The sequence below is a fragment of the Branchiostoma floridae genome, chromosome 2 (genome assembly GCF_000003815.2).
Source record: "Branchiostoma floridae strain S238N-H82 chromosome 2, Bfl_VNyyK, whole genome shotgun sequence".
In the NCBI taxonomy this organism is placed as follows: Eukaryota; Metazoa; Chordata; class Leptocardii; order Amphioxiformes; family Branchiostomatidae; genus Branchiostoma; species Branchiostoma floridae.
In genome coordinates, this window is record NC_049980.1 from 18,026,457 (window position 1) to 18,048,089 (window position 21,633).

At 41.0% G+C, this 21,633-nt stretch overlaps 1 protein-coding gene across 1 annotated transcript; it reads right to left on the reverse strand.

The window, feature by feature from the left end:
- Positions 1 to 292: 292 nt before the first annotated feature.
- LOC118404457 (von Willebrand factor-like) lies at positions 293 to 18,432 on the reverse strand. The gene is made up of 42 exons (XM_035803536.1): positions 18,406 to 18,432; positions 17,222 to 17,420; positions 16,655 to 16,800; positions 16,303 to 16,463; positions 15,901 to 16,055; positions 15,561 to 15,665; positions 15,116 to 15,284; positions 14,934 to 15,002; positions 14,720 to 14,801; positions 14,539 to 14,591; positions 13,695 to 13,811; positions 13,337 to 13,562; positions 12,951 to 13,094; positions 12,685 to 12,807; positions 12,231 to 12,424; positions 11,725 to 11,904; positions 11,262 to 11,476; positions 10,918 to 11,107; positions 10,431 to 10,636; positions 10,092 to 10,245; positions 9,528 to 9,710; positions 9,108 to 9,142; positions 8,722 to 8,902; positions 8,346 to 8,536; positions 7,866 to 8,070; positions 6,815 to 7,053; positions 6,501 to 6,645; positions 6,064 to 6,240; positions 5,911 to 5,945; positions 5,599 to 5,770; positions 5,345 to 5,446; positions 5,082 to 5,186; positions 4,804 to 4,905; positions 4,556 to 4,657; positions 4,215 to 4,295; positions 3,847 to 3,987; positions 3,198 to 3,302; positions 2,072 to 2,188; positions 1,907 to 1,941; positions 1,459 to 1,639; positions 1,003 to 1,175; positions 293 to 738 (listed from the first exon to the last, which is right to left on the reverse strand). The coding sequence occupies exons 4-42, from the start codon at positions 16,322 to 16,324 to the stop codon at positions 610 to 612; spliced, it is 5,340 nt and encodes a 1,779-aa protein (XP_035659429.1). The 5' UTR covers positions 16,325 to 16,463; positions 16,655 to 16,800; positions 17,222 to 17,420; positions 18,406 to 18,432; the 3' UTR covers positions 293 to 609.
- Between the last annotated feature and the right edge of the window lie 3,201 nt (positions 18,433 to 21,633).

A 21,633-nucleotide genomic window follows, 5' to 3' on the forward strand; every position in this document is an offset into this window, starting at 1 on the left:
TCAAAGTATCTACCTGACGATCACTATAGTCGTTAAGGGGGCATATGATTAAGGAGGCAATGTTTGCACTAAAACTGAAAGATATTAACACTTTCAAAGGTCATGTCATCATCTATCACAGCCTTGCAATTTATGTCAACTGCTCTCAGTGACCTAAGAATGACGTCGACTTGCAAGCAATTGACCCATGTCCCCTCCCCCATGACCTCAATGAAGTGCAAATGAGGCTTTAAATGACTTATAAAAGGAACAAACAAAACAAACTCTGAAAATAAGACATCAGACAATAAGGTGGGGTTTGCTTTTCTTTAATTCCTCACCAACATCACATCCGTCTCATGAAATCAAACGATGTTTTAAGGCACATCACATGATCGGTCCAGAAGCATCATCTATGATGCTGTCACACTGATTCATCTCTAGCTAACATGTCTTACTTATATCTACAGTTGGTGGGAATCTATACTAAATTACAACATCATCCTTTAATCATGACGCCTTGCTTGGTGGTATTAACAAACGCTCGAAAGAATGAAGTTGTACATTGGTTAAATTCGTAATCGTTCCTGGTCGTCATTCATCATTGTGTATGTTGGGTGCTGTTGGAGGTTACATGCCGGGCTCGGCTGAAGAAGGCTCACACTGGGAGGCGTTACAACCACAGTTGATCACGATGTCCATGTAGTGGGTCTTGTTACTGCCATCACTGCAAACCATCTCTACAGCACGGCGAGTTGTCTGTATGGACAAGAACAGAACTCTATGAGTAACACACAGGGTTAAAGATGTTTACCCTACACTTGTCTCAAACAAAAAGATCAAATTTGACCAACAATTGACATATACATTGTAGAGACAAATGAGATTTCAAAACATCTGTGAAAAGTGTCTAGTAATAGCACGTATTGTACATGTACATGAAGTAGTCATGAAAATACCAACATTTCCATGCTATTTGTTATAGTTTACACATTGTATGGTTTCAGAAGCAGATGTGTGTACCTGAACAGCAGAGCAGCAAGAGCACTGCTTCTCATAGTTGTTGGCCGCAGCTGAGTAGAGTGACTGGGATGTGCACTTGCCCTCACACTTAGTCACATTCACGGCCATCATGCTGCGGCAGTTTCCAACCTCCAAGAAGGCAGGCTCCACAACAGCAACATGACACACCTTGTCTGTTGTATAGAATCAGGTGTAAAACAATTAAATTTGTATCATATCCTACAATTACATTCAAACGCTTACATACAATTTGATCAAGGGCAGATCCATGATTCTATGAAAAGACTTCACTGTTGCTAAATTCTTACCAAATTCAAACACCTGAAGAAATCTTCTTGACACATTTGATAAACACTGAGGCAGGGAATAACATTATCTTAACAAGGGATGATATGAATTGCAATCTGTTACAGCTCTGAACAGTTCTCCTAAAAGTTAGTTCTGTGGCTTTCTCACCATCACAGATCCATTCCTTGCAGCAACCATCGGCACTGGGGATAGACACTGCCTCTTGTCCTGCAGGGCATGCTGGGACCTCCGCAACAGGGCAGTTCTTTGGACGGCACCGGATGTTTCCATCTGACATGCATTCACAGATGGAGCAAGGTGCATCGGATGGGGTGTACATGTGTCCAACCTATGGATATCATTGAAATAGAATGGAAATTAATGCATTAAGAGGGGACAAGTTTCACAATTGATAATATCACCAACATGCCCATTTCTGTTGCTTTGCTGCTACATACAGTCATCAGATGTGAATGTTATGTAGAAGTCAACCATTATGACTCTACAGCACTTGTTGTTTCTTTGAAAGGAGTGTTCAGTGACACTGACAAGTAGACTTATTCTGAAACAGAGATACATTTACAAGCTAAAACCAATTGATCACTTAGCTACTCACAGGAAGCCTGTTGTCCTCAGAGTCAACACAGCCAGCTGCAAGAGAATGGGAAACAAATACATTACTAACATTTCATTTTCAGATGCACAACAGGTAGATATGATTGTACAATCATTACACTCTTAAGAACAGATTAGAAAGTCAGTAATAAGGTCCGGTACACACATGTTCTGCACTCGAACTTGGGGCAGCAGCACGTATCAGGATCAAAGAAGCCAACTTCCACGCGAGTTTCGTATGATCGGCATTCTCGCTGGTCGGGGCACTTGTTCTTGTCACACACTGTTGCAAGGACAGAGGTATACATATTACTTTAAGCATGCAATTCATAACTAGAAACCAAAGCTACAATTTGACTGAAGTTCATAAAGGGGTTATGATTCCAATGACAGTCATGGGTTTTGCAATGTGAAGGTCTAACGTGCTCTGGGAGTAGTGTTCGAATTGTTGAGTGCCTATAAAATGTTGTTCATTATACCATGTTTTAAACCAAGCACAGGGAACTTTTTTAAAGGCATACTACGGGATTTTTGAACAAAACAAAAAGTAGCTTTTCCTACTTTTTCTTTACATTGTTAGCTCAATCAACCCTATAGCATTGCATACCAATATTCATGGAGAGATGCTGCGACATCAATGCACCACATTATGATGTATAAAAATTGTGATCTTCCAAGAAACAGATGGGCACAGGCTGGTTACTGCCTCTGTGTGTTGTTGTTTCTTGCTTATCAGCCTGGCTTCCCAGTGGGGGGCCAGTTGACAGTTCCTCTGAGTACAGTAGACTAGCTTTCTGTACAAGGTTTCTTGCAGTTTTGAAGGGAATATGACCTTAGCTTGTTGATATCCTACAAAATAGACTAATAAGTTCATGATTATATGCTATTTTAGAATGATTAGATATAGGTGTTTCCAAAGAAGATCTCCATTGTGTTCTTTATCTGCAGTCTGCCATGCATGTGCTAACTCATTACCCCACCGGGGGGACCTACCGGTGGCAAGCAAGACCTGGAGGGTCTAACTTGGGGGGACACAAGGTTACAGGGTGCCTAGAGCGGAATGTTTGTAGGCTAATCCTTTACGTTGCAAACGTGAAATAATGACACAAAAGTGTCAAAAAGTGACAAAAAGTAGTAGTAAATCTGATATTTCTTAATTCTAGAATATTTCAAATTTGAGCGCAAAAAACTGCGTAGTATGCCTTTAAGGTTACCCTTTACGTAGAATACTTCTTAAGTAGAAGCCAACAATAGCATCTCTTCCCTATGTCATAAAGACCTGAGGCTCTTACCACAGCTGTACTCTGGGCAACATTCCCCAGCGTTGGTCTGCACACACATCTGGTATCCAGTGCAAGTAGGCCGCTCAACAGGGCTGCATGTGGATGGCTCACACACTTCACGGGAAATGAAATATTGGAAGTGTTTAAACCAAGAAATTACATTGGACAAGACGACACATCTGTAGAACTTTGATCTCCATATAAGGCTATGTAGTCTTAGACAAGTAAGCAAGGCTTAAAAAGAACTATCTGGCTTTATGTCTCAGTTGCGGTATATAAATGTCTTAATCTAAGAACAGAAATCGCATCACACGATACAATGTATGTGTGATGTATTCATTGTGCATTTAATGTGTGTAATCTGTATAAGTGTATGCAATTCTTTGCTGTATGTGATCTGTTTACAGTGATTTCTCTTATGTATAGAACTGTATGTACATTGTAATCATATATCTTATTGTTCTAGAAATTAGGATGCCAATTTCATTCTATATTCATAATCTGCATATGTACTAAGTTTGATACTTGTTTTAGTAATTAGGATGATAAGTTTGTTTCTTCTTCTTTTTTTTGCCATACATTATACCGTGTACGATCGTTGTGCAATAAAGTTCTTCTATCATATATCAATATAAAGGAAGTGTCCTCTTGTACGTACCACAGATCTGTTCCTCATGTTCAGGGCAGCAGTCCGCGGCTCCCGGAGCACGCAGCTTCCTGCCTGTCTTCTGTAGCGTGTAGCCCTTGGAGAAGTCACAGGACACGGGCTCGGGGACGGTGCACTGACTCTCATCACATTCTAAATAAGGGTGTTTGGGGAAAGAGGGGCAGTGATCACACACTGATTCTCAATATGTTGCATTATTTTCTTTTGTAAAGATTTTACTCCCCCTCCTGCAGTAATACAGCAACTTTTTGATACCTTGTACATGTTGGCAATTGCCTAACAAAGAAATTGATACATGATATGTATGTTTGAAACACTCTTGAATAGCAACATCCCAATTAAGAAGCTCAAGAGCTTACCACATGATGAGCAGCAGCTATCCTTCACTTGCTTGTATCCTTCAGCACATGTCAGAGATGGGCAATTTTCTGGGCGACACACTGTGGAACAAGCAAAACATTTATGAAAAATGCATATGATATAGATTTAGGTTGCTTCAGAATGCATACAAGATAGGTCTAATAGACTATAGTCTATTCTTAGGCAAAAACAATGGTTAACAGCTGTATAAAAGTAATAGCTTAACTGTTATTGGCCTCTGACAATGTCACAAATGTTCACAATACATATATTTACTTTTTTATAACACATTACATCAAGACCAAAAAAGGATAGATGTTAATGAAATAGCATTTCTCACCACAGCGGTATTCTGGGCAACATGCATCAGGATCAACACACTCAGTTTCCTCTCCATATCCACAGACTGGAACACTGGTGGCACAGGTCTCCCTCCTGCAAACTGTACAATTCATCAGTAGATAGGTCAGACACATATCACCCTTAAATGATGAATAAATGTTGAACTTTGAGCTGAATAATCTTATAATATATGTACTGGTCTTAATGATTATATTGCCTAAAGTTATCTTACAACTTTGTTCTTACCACAAGACCAGCTTGAAGAACATTTGCCCTCTGTCTTGATGGCCACTTCTCCACGAGCACACATAGGCTCAGCAGTTGGTGGGCATTCCTCTGTGTCACACACTGTAAAATCAAGCCAGAAACATGTTTAGTAAGGAAAATCACAACAGTACTATCATAGCATGTCCAAATTTTGTCTGCAAGACCATGCTATTGACACTAAAAAATTAAGCAGAGGATCTACTACAGTACACAATTTTACATCGTTTCGAACCAATTATGCTTTCTTGCAAACCTACCACATTGTTTAACTGGACAACAGCTTCCCTCATTGATGGTCACCAGTTTCTCACATGTGTCACAGAATGGGATGGACACAGATGGACAATTTGCAGGGTTGCATACTGTAAACAAACATAAAGGTGGTGATACATTTGACATCAACAGTTTTTCTCAGAGAATACTACCAAATGCACCAACAACAATCCTTGTAGGCAACACTTCTTTTAGAGAACTGATAAGTAGATGAATGCAAACAAATTAACTACTAGACCTTACTCACCACACTCAAGATGGTTACAGCATTCATCGATAGGTGTTGATTGAACATCCTCAAACGGCTGGCATTCAATGGACTGTGGCTCTGAGCATGGGCCACACTGCCCTAGAAGCAGAAATGAAGAAGTAGTAAATATGTAAGATTTTTATTTTCTGATCTAACATTCCAGAAATGCAAAACATATAAGTTTGTGGACATTCATAATAAAGGTAGAACTAAAGACTGTAAGTTTGAATTGCTCCTTCGAGCATCCCTACTTGTCCTGCACTCGTATTTGGTGATACAGCCCAGCTGTACTTCCTCCAGTGTCCCTTCTGGGCAGCTGGGGGCTGGCAGCTCGCGGCGCAGGGAGGAGCACACCACACAGTCTGGTGCAGTGCACTGGCACATCTTACAGCTATCTGCATCATCCCTCCATACTTCTCCCATCTGAGAATACAGAAGATTTCATGATATAAAGTACTGGATGTAGCATCCTTTCAAGGACAATAAAAAAAGAGATTATACTCTAGATTTTCTTTTGCCTTGAGGCTGGAACGTTACATATCTGGTCAATCAGATTCACTCACCTTCCTTCCATTTCCAGAACTGTCTTTGCACACAGCTGCAAAAAGATTTAGAAAAAATAAGTGATGCACAGAAATTAAATAATGCAGCAACACGAATGATCATTCAAGATCAGGAATTCATTTTCAGGCAAAACATGGTACTGGTAGACTTACGACATTCCTCAGGTACGACACATGTGTTGCCCTGGAGAACCATTCCAGCGGGACAGAAGCAGCCCTCCACTGGGTAGGTGTCCTGGATGAGGTCGGCTGGCATCAGGTTACCATCGCAGGTCTCCTGGTTAATCTGGCTGCAGTGGCTGTACTCGAACCCACTCTCACATGTGTATGCTGGAAACAAGCAGTAAACAAATATAATGATGAAATCTGAAGGCATAGTGCATCCGCATGTTGAAAAGACTTTCAAGTTTGTCTTTAATCAAACTTTTCTGTTTGGTGCCATATCTTTAATTCAAACTTTCAGTAACTGCCAGATATTTAGATGTCAGTCTAAATTTGTTGCATTCACTACTGTGTGACAGGAGTCAACCTATAATACATAACATTGTATGTAAAGCGTTTATTGCTCAACAAGAATACATTCAACGTACGGCAGAAGTCTGGCCTTCTCCAGTCCACACAGCTTCCACACTTGCGACACTCAGCAGCATAGGCTGCAATGGCGGCGCAAGATGGACACTTGCTCCAACCGTCCTCAGTCTTCCAACTCTTGCCACAAACCTCATTGATACAAGCCTGCAAAATCAACATCTTTCTTTACATCAGAGACAAGAAAAAAATTTCAAGGTTTTTAAATGGTATACAATTCTATTGAGTAGAGAACATCTGATTTGAGATTCAAGCTGCTGACATTTCATGCAAAAAATACAATCTTATCACATGGGAAGGGAAAAAAAGTTTTCACCTGATAGTAAGACTCAGGGTTAACAAAGTCATGGCAGCTCTTGAAGCCACCAGACAGGATGGTCTCACAGGACCTGGTCAGTTCATTCTCACATGCAGGTGGACTGGTGGGGACAGCTGGTGGGCGGCAGTCCGCATCATCAACGTTCACCTGCCAGTCATTGCCGAATGTGGTCACAGATGATGTCACTATGCGGTTACGCAGAGAGAAGTCATCTGCTGCATTGCTGTTGCATGTACCTGAAACAAAAAGGGAATTAGTGATTATATTTCAAACATCTTTAATGGAAAGAACTGGTGACAGCTTATGGTTTCAGGATCGGCTAAATTGGCATTTTGACCTTCCATTGTTTTCTCATTAATGAATTAAGAAAGAATGGATCCCTAACGAATTTTGATAGATGGGCATAAGAGAATTATAGATCTGATTTTTTTGGGCCATATAGATGACGTTATCAGGTTTTATTGCCCATATTTTTTTCTATGAGAAAATACAGCACATTGGTACATACCACTGCAATGAAGCTATGTTTTTCGTGTGCACAATGATGAAAGCTACATACTCACGTTAGCGCCAATTGATATCTGTTAATGAACTGTAGTTATTAGAAAATAATTGTTTTCATCTAATTAAAAAAAATAATTTTCTAATAATCAGAGATCATTAGCAAATACCAATTGGCGCTAACGTGGGTTTGTAGCTCTCATCATTATGCACATGAAAAACATAGCTTCATTGCAGTGGTATGCACCAAAATGCTGTATTTTCTCATAGAAAAAATAATATCAAGGGCAATAAAACCTGATTACGTCATCCATATGGCCCCCCAAAAAATCAGATTTAGAATTCTTTTATGCCCATCTATCAAAATTCGTTAGGGATCCATTCTTTCTTAATTCAATAATGAAAAAACAATGGAAGGTCAAAATGCCAATTTAGCCGATCCTGAAACCTTAAGATAAGGAGTAACATATACTTAGTCATGATGGACAGGTGACAACAATCCTTATCTCTACTGTTGGTATGAATTATCAAAGGTAGCACGACATACCACACAAGCCCTCAGTCTGGTCAAAGTAGGCTGCAGCTGGCACCTTGATGCTGAAGGTATTGCAGACTGGGTCGACACGCACCTCCAGGCCAATATTACGTACTGCAAACACAATCTGTCCACCAGTGTAGCCTGCATAGGCCTCATTGTCGAAGCTCAACAGACGATTCTGTCTCAGATCAACTCTGTTGCCTCCTGAGGTCACCTGAAAGATAGATGGGGGAAATTATGTTATCAATGTGCAAGATTGAGTGATGTTATAGGATAAGCAAGCACAATCATATTGCATCAAAGTCATTCATCAAAAGATAAAAGGACACCAAGGGTAACTTTTGTACAGTAACTGTTGTAGATGAGTCAGTGTATGTGTCTGTGAGACCCCATGGAGAAATAGTGCAAATTTTTACACTGTATTACATACTTTAGATATGAAATTAAACGAATATCCAGGACTTTCAAATAATAGCTAAATTTGCTTACACATGGGTAGTCAGCACCGCCCACAGCAAGCCTCTGTGACCTGTAGTTAACATTGATGGCCTTGTTGGTATCAATGGTGATCTCAAAGTCGTAGTTCCTGGACCTTGCCAGCACGTAGGTGCACTTGCCATCGAAATCATAGCAGGTACCGTCAAAGGTGGTGAAGCGTGAGCTAAAGCCACTGCAGTAGCCTAAGAAAAGGACGGAAAAATAATCATCATCCACTTCAATATTAACATCAAGCTTAGATAGGTCAATACTGTGACACATGAAGGATTTCTGATAAGTACTACCATGATAACAGAAGTCTGTGTTTCTGTATTTTTCTGTTTTTAAAGATTGAAACTTTCAACTTCACAAAAATGATGTTCCTTACAGTCACACGACCATGATGAGCAACAACCCTCAGCATCTCTGACTTCAGTAGGTTCGCGACCTCCTGGGCATGTTGGACGTGTGGCTTCTGGACATTCCTTTGGTGTGCACTGGACATTGTTTGGACCCATACACTCACATGTGGAGCAAGGGGTGCTGTGGGGCACCCAGCTGTCTCCAATCTTCAGAGAAGGGAGAAAAGATTGGTTTATGAAACAGAAGTCCCTTGATGATGTGTTGTACATGCATGATACAAATCACATGTATGTCACAAAGGCTTCACACCTGTGTTACATGAATACATGCATCAGGCTAATTGATGGATCTGTACCGATCACACCTGGGATACATAAAAACGTGACATCATGTAAATATAGCTGGTATTACCTTACGTCCGGCTCCAGTGTCATCAGTGCAGACAGCTATAAGAAATATAACAACAATTGTTTAAATTTACATGTACTCCAAAACAGAATACTACCAGGTAGTCAACACTGATAAAGTATGCATGATTGTGAGATAAGCAAGGATCATGCATGTTATTATATATGCCACATATCAAGGAGAAATAGCCTGTTTGAATAAGATGTACTGTCATCCTCCTTATAGGACCACAAGAAGTACAGCTGAAATGTCAAGCTACTCTTAATTGGGGTTTTAGATAAAAGCAAATAAAGTCAAAACTAAAGCTAAATAGTAACCAACTCTAACTATCCTCCATCAGTAAAATGCATAACACAAAAATTATTCAAATATGCATAATATCCAATATACTAATATGCATAGATAAATAGAAACAATATTTACGGCATTCAGAGACTGCAACACAGTTGTTGTTGCTCCAGACAGTGCCATCAGGACAGAAGCAGCCCTCTGCTGGCAGCTGGGTACATGATGCCATGATAGAGTCGTAGTTGTTATAGTTCTCACAGGTACGTGGGATGGCAGGGCCACACATCTTGTATGTCTTGGGATAGACACAGTTGGATGCTGTGAAAGGAATGGAATAATTAGATTTGCTGGTACTATATGAAATCTAACATAACAAAAACAAATAAAACTTCTGCAAACATGTGTTATACATGTGTATCTTACTCTCCAAGGAGAGATTAGGCTCTGATTGTTTTTTTCCGATTTTTTTGGGTCATTTTTTATCAGGCTTTCTATTTTGCCTAGGCCAGATACAGCAAGATACAAAATACAAAGCTTAATAAACACGACTAAAAATATGTCAAAAAAGCTTAACCTCTGCTTGGAGAGTAATATATCCATGGCATACATGTATATGCAGGAAAAGAAAAGCACTCTGAAGATTAGTGCTGAAATGATACCAGGTAGTTTAGATGAAATATCAAAATAAGCAGTACATACGGCAGAGAGAGTCTGAGCGCCAGTCCATGCATACGCCCTTGCGAGAGCAAACCTGTCCGTAGGCTGTCAGGGAGTTGCACTTGTCAGTGCCATGGCACACATCAAACTTGCATGACAGGTAGTAGCTCTCCACTGGGATCACTGGATGACAATCCTGTCAGAGGTGTGCATATTTGTTAGTGTTGAAGCTTCAGTGCAGACCAAGTGTAAATAGTCAGTAGTCAATGTGACACATCAGTAATACAGTTGCTATGGGTTATGAAACAGAAAAAAAATTCTCTTTCAAAGCATTTATTCCATAATTATGTTATAATTTTGATCACTCCAATTGTTTGTTACCTTGAAGACATCAGTCAGCAGGATGTCACAGACGCTGTCCTCAGCACACCCAGGTTCTGCTGTGGGCACGGTCACCTGCGGTGGCTCCCAACATTTCTCTCCTGGAGCAGGGGCGACCCGCCAGTCATAGGCAAACTTGACTTCACTGGTGGCAATCTCACCATTCCTCTTCTTGAACTCATCGCGTGGATCATTGTTGCAGGTACCTGTGACAGAAGTGATCACCACCAGTCAAAACAAAAAAATTCCAGACACTGATGCAGGCTGCATCTATGGGCCATCACTTTTATGCTTGCTTTAGCTGTGATCTTCCTCTGTTGGTGAGGGTACCTTGAGATTTATGAGACTAGACTACATGACTTAGTATACCTCCTGGAAGTTCAATAAAGTGGGTGTTAACAACAAGTTTGCTAGATTAATGGTTGGCTGTCCTATTATGAGCTGACTACTTGTTTTCTAGATGACATAAGTGCCTTATGCTTCTTACCACACAATCCCTTGGTCCTGTCCTTGTATGTGGTCTGTGGCATCATGATGACAAAGCCGTGGTTCATCTCGTCATACCTCACCTCCAGGTTGAACTCATCGATGGTGAGAATGAGCTGCCAGCCAGCCGGCATCACTCGCATTCCCTTCAGCTCATATGGAAGCGTTGTGGGCACTCCATTCACATTCAGCTGTGAGAGTGAGTTGTGCAGTTAGTAACAGTTACTGTACGTTCACTGTAAAGACTCATAACTGTACGTGATAAATGTGAAATGAAGTGTAGCTGTAACAGTCATCGTCAGGAAAGTAGAGTGACAAAGACTATGATTCAAATGACATGCTCACCCTAATTCCATCCATCATTGTTATCTCAATGCCACCATACTTGACAGTGATAGCCTTGGTACAGGAGGTGTCAGGAGCCATACGGCAAATCTCATTGTCAACAATAATCTCAAATTCAGGTGTACAGGCAGCAACGTATGAGCAGTTGCCCTGGTATGGGTAGTAGACGCCATCAAAAGTGACGTAGTGAGGATCACCAAATCCAAAGCAGAAACCTGAAAATAAGATGAATTTTAGTTACAGAGACTCACATCAAGATTTTCATACAATCTATGTTTAAAAAAAATGATGGGACTACAATGCTTTTCAGCATATAGAAATTTCATAGCTCCTTAAATCAAAGTATTAGTACTGTGTCATTCCAGCACGGATGAGTATTTAGATGTAGATGCATGTAATGCTGTTTGAGCATAGTTTCTCATGTGAAAGAAATAGATAGATAGAGATTATAGAGATGACGTACAGTCTGTGCACTGCTCTGGTTTGACACAGATTCCTCCACGCAGCACCATGTCGTCTGGACAGAAGCACCCTGATGTGCACTGTATGTCACATGCAAGGTGATCGTCATACATGTTGTCACAGGTGCGCGGGCAGCCAGGCACACATTCCTTGTACACCTGTGGGTAAGGACAGGTGATTGCTGCAAGGAGGAACAAAAAGACAAGATTACACATACAGAGTCATGTACATGTTCACTCTCATGGATGAAGAGTGTTACAAAAAACCCAAAGGAGGTGATCTGTGTGGTGCAGCCATTCAGAAATGGTTCTTGGCAATCAAATCGCTATTGTAACAGTAACTGACTGATGCATGCTCTCCTGTTAATTCCTACAAATCTGTCACAAACTAATAATAACCATCATGGTTAAATGTATTTGTTATTAAATGATAAAAGTAAGTTTTTTAGAAGACAAAGTTTAATATATACTCAAGATTTCTTTGTATAATTTGAAGATATCTACTTACGGCAACGGACTGGTGATCTCCAGTTCAGGACACAACCGCTGAGGCCACATGTGCGGGCATAGGACTCAAACACATGACATGAGCATTCGTCAACTGTGTTGCCTTCCTCGCAGCAGCCACACACAGACTCCAGGCACTGCTGGTAGTACATGTCAGGTGTCACAGTGCTGTGACAGGGTGCAAACACACTGTACCTGGGGGGAGAAAAGGGACATGTATCATTTTCAGCACCATCTTTTCTATCTTTTATCAAAAGCCATTGACAACATACATTTTGCTCAAGTGAACACTTATCAAAGCCATCGTTAAAAGGAAAGTGTTAAAATGTATTTCTTCTATACTCAACAAACTATTTGCTACCATAAGATCTTCCTTCTTCATGTCACACATAGACAATGTATGTTGCTTCTTTTCAAAAATAAAACAGATCCTTGTATACAGATATAAGACTTACTGGTTCATCAGGATCTTGCAAGCTGCCTCTGCCTGGCTTGCATAGAGAGGGTTGCTCAGACAAGTTCTCTCTGGAGGAGGTTCACATGTCCTGTCTGTGCTTGCCACCCATGAGGTTCCAAATCTGACAATTCAAGAAAAACAACATTGAGTATTAACTCGTCCATAACTTTGTAATATGGGAAAACTGATAACCCCAATATAGAATCTACTAAGCGTCCAAAGGTGAGAGGTTTAAAATCATGGTACATCAAGTCTGTTGCTCACCTTTCTACATTAGTGGTTATCTCTCTTGTCTTGGTCATCAAATCATCGGACGTTCTCTCATTGTAAACACCACACAGACCACAAGTCTTGTCACGCAGCCTCTGGTCCACAACAACACGGGCCTCTGGTTCGCACCAGTAAACACTGCACAAAAGTCATGAGATATCAGTTATATGAACTTAACATTTTTGCTTCACTAGTAGATCGAGGCAAAATATCTTAATTTGTGTATCAAACTAATGTACCTTCCCAAACAAGGAGTGGAGGGCAAAATAGATTTGAAAGATTTAGGGCAGAATTATAATATCATCTAAGACTACATGCCTAGATTGTATATCAGAACAACACAGTATGTCTGGTGAGAAAACAATTGGACAAATGTTCACCTGAAGCCCTTCTTGGAAGTGATAGATATCTGTCCGTTGAGACAGGCGATATCCAGGTCAGGTATAGACCAGTTGAGGACAGAGATCTGGGCAGGGCTGTACTCCCGTCCACAGTAGATGATGCTCTCACCGCGGCCACGGAGGACAAATTCATGTTTGCCAACGTTCACCTCCAGCCAACGGCGACAGGATTGCTTATCACCACTTGGTTCACACTGGCGGTTTACTGTAGACACCAATCAACAATACACAAATTCAGTAGCTGCACGAATGGCAGGTGACATGCTCTGATGCAATCAATTAGACTGAATCCATCATACACTACTGAGTGAGTACTGGTACAATTTGAAATACTAACCGCGAACTTCAAAGCTTCCCTCAGCACAGTCCTTTGCCAGGAAGTGGCTGCACACTTCGTAGTTGTAGGTACAACCATCAAATGTCTCGAAGCCCTCATTCAGGTTTACACAGGTAGCTATGAACAGAAAGTAGAGAAGAAGTTAGCAATGGCGCCGTTTCAAATCAGCTAGGCTCAAACTGTGATTATTCAATGCAGTTACAGATTACTTCTCAAAAGAATACATGTACCGGGTGGAATTGATATTGTACATGGTAAATAAAAAACATAATCCTTGAAAAAGAAGCATCTTTGAATGTCATTTTGGATTCAAAAGTTTCAATATCCTGTGAAATAAATTTTAGGATGTAATAGTATGATTAGGCCACACCAATTTAATTTCTTGGTTCACGGATTCGCTCGCTCCTATTTTTTGGGAAAAAAATAAAAATAAAAATTACCACTCAGCAAATTTTCACCATTAATGAAACCATTCATCAACTTTCTGGTGTAGCAAATTGGCCTTTATATCATAAGCTCCTTAAAATGTGGGTATTATTATTGCAGTTATATTTTTCATTCATGACGAATGGGACAAACATAAAAACTGACGCTACTTTTGTAACTTTCAATGAACAGGTGCTGTTACTGTACAGTAATAGTGTTTTTGTACTTTTTTCAAGCTGAAAACTTTTTATTCTTTATGTTTTGGATTTTTATTTTCATTTCGCCCTCTCGCTCCATTTTTATGAAAAAATCCGTGAACCAAGAAATTAAATTGGTGTGGCCTTAAGAACCAATTGAGCTGTAGTAGAAAAATAAAAAAGCAACAGAACTGATGTAGATAGCAAGTTAGAAACAGTACCGCTCTTGCAAAGCTCCTTGTTACAATCCCATGTGTAGTCTTCTGAGCACACACTGAAGGAATGATAGAACAGGAATTAGTTAGTTGTAATAATGCAAATCAATGTCAATTGATATATCGCAAGCTTTGTAACAACTGGCTCATTCATAATCTTGTAAGATAAACAATGTCCTGTACGTACCACTTCTCACAGTCACCAACACCACATGACCTCTCGTCACCAGGGGAGTAACGCTGGTTGTTGTACCAACAGGCACGCTCAGCTGGGAACACAGTATCACAAAAACAAAATATGAAATCTCCCCAACTCTCTGCAATACCAATAACTATGTGTGACTGGTACAAATTAGAAAAAACAAAGTGCTACAAACTCGGGAGAAAATATGAAGTACTACCTGGTGTTGTTGTTACAACAGTTGGCCGAGTAGTGCGGACCATAGTTGTCGTTGGAGGTGGTGTTGTCTCTGTAAAATGTGCAAGAAAATATGATTTAATAGAGACAAGATGACTTCAGTGATTCTTACATACTAGTGAGTGTTAAAGTATCCAAAATTGATTTGAAAGAAAATGGAGTTACCTATGCAGTCCTTCTCATCTTCACCCTTGCTACAGTCTGGAGTTCCATCGCACCACCACTTCTGTGGTATGCACTTTCCGTCAGCTGGGCATGTAACCTCCGTTGGTGAACAGGTGGTTGCCTTGCATGATGGACAGCATTCGCCCTCAGCCTTGATTGCCTCTTCTCCCTATTATGTTTAGTATAATGTCATATGTCTTTTTTGCACAGAATAAAGAAAATGGATCTTATAAATGTTCCTATCCTACACGCATTTGAAATCCTGCATTTGAAAATGCATCACCAGTTACTAGTATCCGATTCTATTTTGCAAATTCAATGTGATTATATACCATCTAAATATCATTCTGAATAATCAATATCTTTATTCAAATCTAGTTATAATAACAGAATGGGTCTAGTGAGAGCATGTAAAAATTCAGAGATGAAGAAACTGTGATCTTACTTCATTGCAAGACAGTTCAGGACATGTTGTCTTTACACAGTCCACTTCACCATTCAGACACATACATGTAGTGCAGCCACTGTCTTCCTTCCACACTGACGAAGCCTAATGGTAAAAGCATAACACAATGTAATCAGTAAAGATAAATCCTTACAGAGCATAATAGTATGTTATTAGCATTGAGAGCAGTCTAACCCAGCAATATTTTAAATCATCGAATCCTTGCAATTAAGAACAGCATGGGTGTAACGTACAAAGATTTGCCTTCTTTGAGATAAGAATGGTATAGAGTTGAGGAGGAAAAACTTTTTTGATAAAGCATCAAGAACAACTAACTCACCTTTTTCATGACATCTCCATCTTTGCATGGGCATTCACTGATGTCCATGCAGCGGGTTCCATCACACACCTCACCCTCAGCGCACACAGGGCACTTGGACAAGTCCGTAACACCAGGACAACATGGAGGAACGTATGTGGTTGTGGTGGTTGTTGCTGTGATTAGACATTAGGTAATTGTGATATTTAGCTATTGTCACTCAATATAGCATCATTATCCATATCAAAGCAGCAGCTACTCTAAAGCAAAAAGTATATAGAGCAGTCTGACTGCCCACAACAGGTTACTTTGCTTCCAGAGCAGCTAAAGGGACACTACACTCTTTTAAAAAAATTAGAACATAACACTTTCTCAATCACAGGTAACCTAATGTCTGTTGTCAGGGACATGACCTACATGTACCTGGAGTGGTTCCCTTCCTCATGGTCACAGTAACAGTTGTTGTCTCTGTGGTCTCTGGGGAGGTACCACTGGGGTAGTCTCTGGGATAGTCTTCTCTGGAACTGTTGTTTCAGGTACTGTCTTCTCTGGCACAGTAGTCTGGGGAGGCGTCACAGTGGTTGCTGTAGAATAAAATCAAAATAATTTCAATCCAAGAAGAAAACATGAAGGTAAAAAGGCAGGAAGCAATGTCTCATTAATATTTACTGATAAAGATATGTGCAATCTTCAATCTCCACACCCTTACCACAAAAGTCAGAGAGTGACAAAATAGAGAGATGGCAAACAGAATTCATTACGTCCTGTAACTTACTTGTAGCAGTGCAGATGGGCACATTGGCAGCACAGCAGAGGAATCGGACTTCGTAGTCATAGCAGTAAGCTCCTGCCATCCTGTTGGGACTGTGCTTGCAGATACAACCTTCATCCACTGTTGCCTTAACATTCTGGCCAGTTTTCCTACAGATAGACAGGAACAATGTTATGGACTGTCCTCAAATTTTTTTGTCATATTTTGCTGGCTGTAATCTTTATTACACATTACCTTAAGTCTATAGATTACTGTACTTTGAATTCTCTATCACCATATACTGACATAGTATCTCCATTTCAACTCCCAGCCTACATTTCTTTTGAACATTTATCTGAAGAAGTTTAATTTGTGCACAACATTGAAAACATATTAATTTCTATTATAAACAAGAAAGGCCCTATCTAATGAATATTATATTGAAAAGTCTCACTTAGAAGTAGACAAGGTCTCTCAAAAAATTATGAAAATATTAACACATTCCCAGACTTAGTAACGATTCAATTGTACTTAAACATCTAACATATCTTTATTAACATTCAAAAGTTTATGCTCAGGAATATTACTGACCTGTAGTCCATGTGGCCATTGGCAGTCCTGCACTCCACACGGTGGATCTTCCTTCCCTTCTGAAGGAAGTTGAACCCACTGGCATAGAGATTCTGGATAGACTCTGTGTCACCACTTTTCATTGGAGTAGGATAATCACAGTTCAACCATAGTGTCCATGCACATACCTCAGATTCCTCATAGCAAGGGGTGGTTGGCACTAGAACAGAAACATAGTCATGTAAATTACATGTAATAAATTGTAAAATACAGTCAAACCTGCCCAAGACGACCACCCGGGGGACCGGGAAAAACCGGTCGATTTGGGCAGGTGGTCGCTGAGAAGAGTATCGACTTAAAACATGCCCGATGCAAACTGTAAATTTAACCCCAAGCTTTTATCGAGCTTTTCTTATGCGATACAGTGTTTTAAAGCTCAATATTTGTACACTAACGCTTTAGACAGTAAGGGAACTTTGATGCTGTCAGTTACTATACAAGCCTTCATGCGTCGCTGTGTTCTTGATCGCCATATATGAAATATCTACGGTGCACCTTTCGAATTCGATGTCCCGATAGCGTACTTACCCACGCGGGTGAATGTAACAGTACAGTTGGACAAAAGCACTACACAGATCTTTCTTTAAAAAGTATGAGGCTTTCTATACGTTTCAGCAGTCGTTCACTTCATAATGAAATAGATTTAAAAAAGAAAACTTCTGTAACAACTAAAGTCGGATTTTCTTACAACGAAATTTCCTCCCATATTACAGTGGACTGCCCGATTGACCCACCCATTGACCGCCGCCATCCTCATTCTAAACATAACATTGTAATGGCAGTCAAAATCCGACGCAAACTGGCCGATTTCGGCACAAAATCGCGTTAGTAATCATAAAAAATCGATGAAAACCTCAATTTTGAAAATGATGCGGTCGTTATGGGTCCCAATTTGGGCCGGTCGCGTTGGCCAGGTGGTCGTTGAGAAAAGGCCGCTTAATGCTTATGTCAATGGGAAAAAAAATCGGGACCGAGAAAAAGCGGTCGAAATGGCCAGGTGGTCTCTGAGAAGAGGTGGTCGCTCGGGCAGGTTTGACTGTACTATAAATGAGTGTTAAATGGTCAAAGTCAGCACCTTAATTGAAATATCAACCACCCTCATAAATAAAGGGCACGGTATCATCTATTTCTCATACTAGTATTACCTGGAGTTGTGACCTTCCTAGGTGTCTCTGGCCTGGTGGTCTCAGGGTAGGTCTTTTCTGGCCTGGTGGTTTCAGGGTAGGTCTTCTCTGGCCTGGTGGTCTCAGGGTATGTTCTCTCTGGCCTTGTGGTCTCAGGGTAGGTCTTTTCTGGCCTGGTAGTCTCAGGATATGTCTTCTCTGGCCTTGTGGTCTCAGGGTAGGTCTGCTCTGACCTAGTGGTCTCAGGGTAGGTCTTCTCTGGCCTTGTGGTCTCAGGGTAGGTCTTCTCTGGCCTTGTGGTCTCAGGGTAGGTCTGCTCTGGCCTAGTGGTCTCAGGGTAGGTCTTCTCTGGCCTTGTGGTCTCAGGGTAGGTCTTCTCTGGCCTTGTGGTCTCAGGGTAGGTCTGCTCTGGCCTTGTGGTCTCAGGGTAGGTCTGCTCTGGCCTTGTGGTCTCAGGGTAGGTCTGCTCTGGCCTGGTGGTCTCGGGATAGGTCTGCTCTGGCCTAGTGGTCTCAGGGTAAGTCTTCTCTGGTCTGGTGGTCTCAGGGTAGGTCTGCTCTGGCCTAGTGGTCTCAGGATAGGTCTGCTCTGGCCTGGTGGTCTCAGGGTATGTACCCTCTGGTGTGGTTGTTACTGCAAAGCAAAACAATATTTTACATCCACCCTGATCAGTAATGCAAACAAGAACAGTGCATTTGTCCTAAAATGTCCCTAAAATCATACAGAATAAACTACACTTACCTGCTGGAGTTGTGACCTTTCTTGGAGTTTTATAGCCTGTTGTTGTTGTTGACGTGGTTGTAGTTGAAGTAGTACAGAAGTTTGTGCACTGCAGGTTGTTGTTTTCACATGTGCACATCATACAGTCTCCGACCGTCACCTTTTGCCCTGCCTGAAATTGACAAATTCCATGTTTAGTCCAGAAACGAGTACACATTATTCTCTTTAATACCACTCTGAAGTAGATAATTTGGCACCCCAATCTACATACAAATGACATTGTATACGTTATGCAGCAGGGAGAAGTTTGTTATACAGTGCAGATCAAAGGTTCACTTCAACTCTGCATTCTTTCCACTTACAATTCTATAAGTTTGTAATACTATGACTCATACACAAGACAAACCTATCAAATATTTAAAAAATCATCTGTGAAAAGTTTCATCAGGTTTGTACATCACTGCATAAATTGACTCTTTTTTTCAAAACCCTCAGTGTGAATAAAGCAAGGGTTGTGAAAAACAGAGTCTCTTTATTCATACAAAAGTCATTCTGCTGGACACTTTGATAAAAGTGCAAATGCTGGCCATGTGGTGACATATAATTTTACTATAATGTCAAGCCTCATCCAGACATTGGCATTATGGTACATCACAAAATCGACACACCAAATGTGTTGCAGACGTAATAAATTTATGGCTTATTCCCCTTCATCATGCAATGAAAGATAAATCTTAAAATTTAAATATGATTCAGATACTAACCGGTACAATGACACCATTGGCAGTAATGCAGTCACACTGGGTTGGTTTGACACAGTGGTCACGATCCTTCCTGATGTATCCCTTGGGACATGGTGGACATTCTCCACATGTAGGCACACAGGAACTCCTGTCACCATACACACACTGTGTGATCTTGAACCTGTAGCAGTGGCAGGTCTCCTCACAACGGAAAGAGCAGCCATACACCCTCTGCTTACACTCCGCTGTAAAAAAAACACGCTCCACAGTGACTCATAATTTTCAAAAACATAAGCAATGAAAGAAAATAATACCCTTCAAATCAAGCTAGCTCAGATAATCCTATCAATGATAAAAATTGATGTAAGGCTTGCAATTTTTTTAGTGATATTTTGGGGAATTGAACAATTTCTTTGTAAACTACACACAATTTCATTAGTGTATATCTCCACACTATGAATGAGTGTACCTGTCCAATACACAGTAATTATTTGCGGTTTTAATGAATCATAAGGTACTCACTTGTAACAGCTGTTGTTACCCATGGCAGAGTAGTAGATTCAGGCACTGTTGTTTCTGTTTCTGGCTTAGTAGTGTATGTCTCAGGCTTTGTTGTGTATGTCTCAGGCCTAGTGGTATATGTCTCAGGCCTAGTGGTGTAGGTCTCAGGTTTGGTGGTGTAGGTCTCAGGCCTGGTGGTGTAGGTCTCAGGGCGTGTTGTAGAAGAAGGTGTTGTAACCTTCCTTGGTGTTTTATACGTTGTTGTAAGAACTGTAGTGTATGTCTCAGGCCTGGTGGTGTATGTCTCAGGCCTGGTGGTGTATGTCTCAGGCCTGGTGGTGTATGTCTCAGGCCTGGTGGTGTATGTCTCAGGCCTGGTGGTGTATGTCTCAGGCCTGGTGGTGTATGTCTCAGGCCTGGTGGTGTATGTCTCAGGCCTGGTGGTGTATGTCTCAGGCCTGGTGGTGTATGTCTCAGGCCTGGTGGTATATGTCTCAGGCTTTGTGGTGTATGTCTCAGGCTTGGTAGTGTATGTCTCAGGTCTGGTGGTGTATGTCTCAGGTTTGGTGGTATATGTCTCTGGCTTGGTGGTGTATGTCTCAGGCCTGGTGGTGTATGTCTCAGGCCGTGTAGTTGTGCCGGGTGTTGTAACCTTCCTTGGTGTCTTGAAAGTTGTTGTGACTACAGTTGTGTATGTCTCAGGCTTGGTGGTGTAGGTCTCAGGCTTGGTGGTGTATGTCTCAGGCCTGGTGGTGTAAGTCTCAGGCCTTGTGGTGTATGTCTCAGGCCTGGTGGTATATGTCTCTGGATTTGTGGTGTATGTCTCAGGCTTGGTAGTGTATGTCTCAGGTCTGGTGGTGTATGTCTCAGGCTTGGTGGTGTATGTCTCAGGCTTGGTAGTGTATGTCTCAGGTCTGGTGGTGTATGTCTCAGGCCTGGTGGTGTATGTCTCAGGCCTGGTGGTGTATGTCTCAGGCCTTGTAGTAACCACAGTTTCTGGAGTTGTTGTCTCCTTTCTTACAGTGGTAACCTGTGTAGTGCTTACAACAGTTGATGTTTTTGCTGTTGTTGTGCACAAATTCTGACAGGTCATCTTGTTGTCCTTGCATTCGCAGATAGTGCATCTATCAACATACTTCTTTGTGTTTGCCTGAAACAAAAAAATCAAAATATCTGTAACAGCTCACAAGTACTTGATGTTGCTCATCAATCACGATTAATTTTGCAAGCAAATTGCAGAAGAACTGTAGTTTAACTCATAAATTTCCACTCACATTCTTGTAAA

Excerpts from the sequence above, each read along its gene's own strand:
- LOC118404457 (XM_035803536.1), bottom strand. The coding sequence starts at position 16,324 with ATGAGGAAGGGAACCACTCCAG. Across the intron at positions 6,646-6,814 it reads ACCCTGAGTCTTACTATCAG|GCTTGTATCAATGAGGTTTG; the intron begins GTGAAAACTTTT and ends TTGATTTTGCAG. Across the intron at positions 6,241-6,500 it reads GAGAAGGCCAGACTTCTGCC|CATACACATGTGAGAGTGGG; the intron begins GTACGTTGAATG and ends GCTTGTTTCCAG.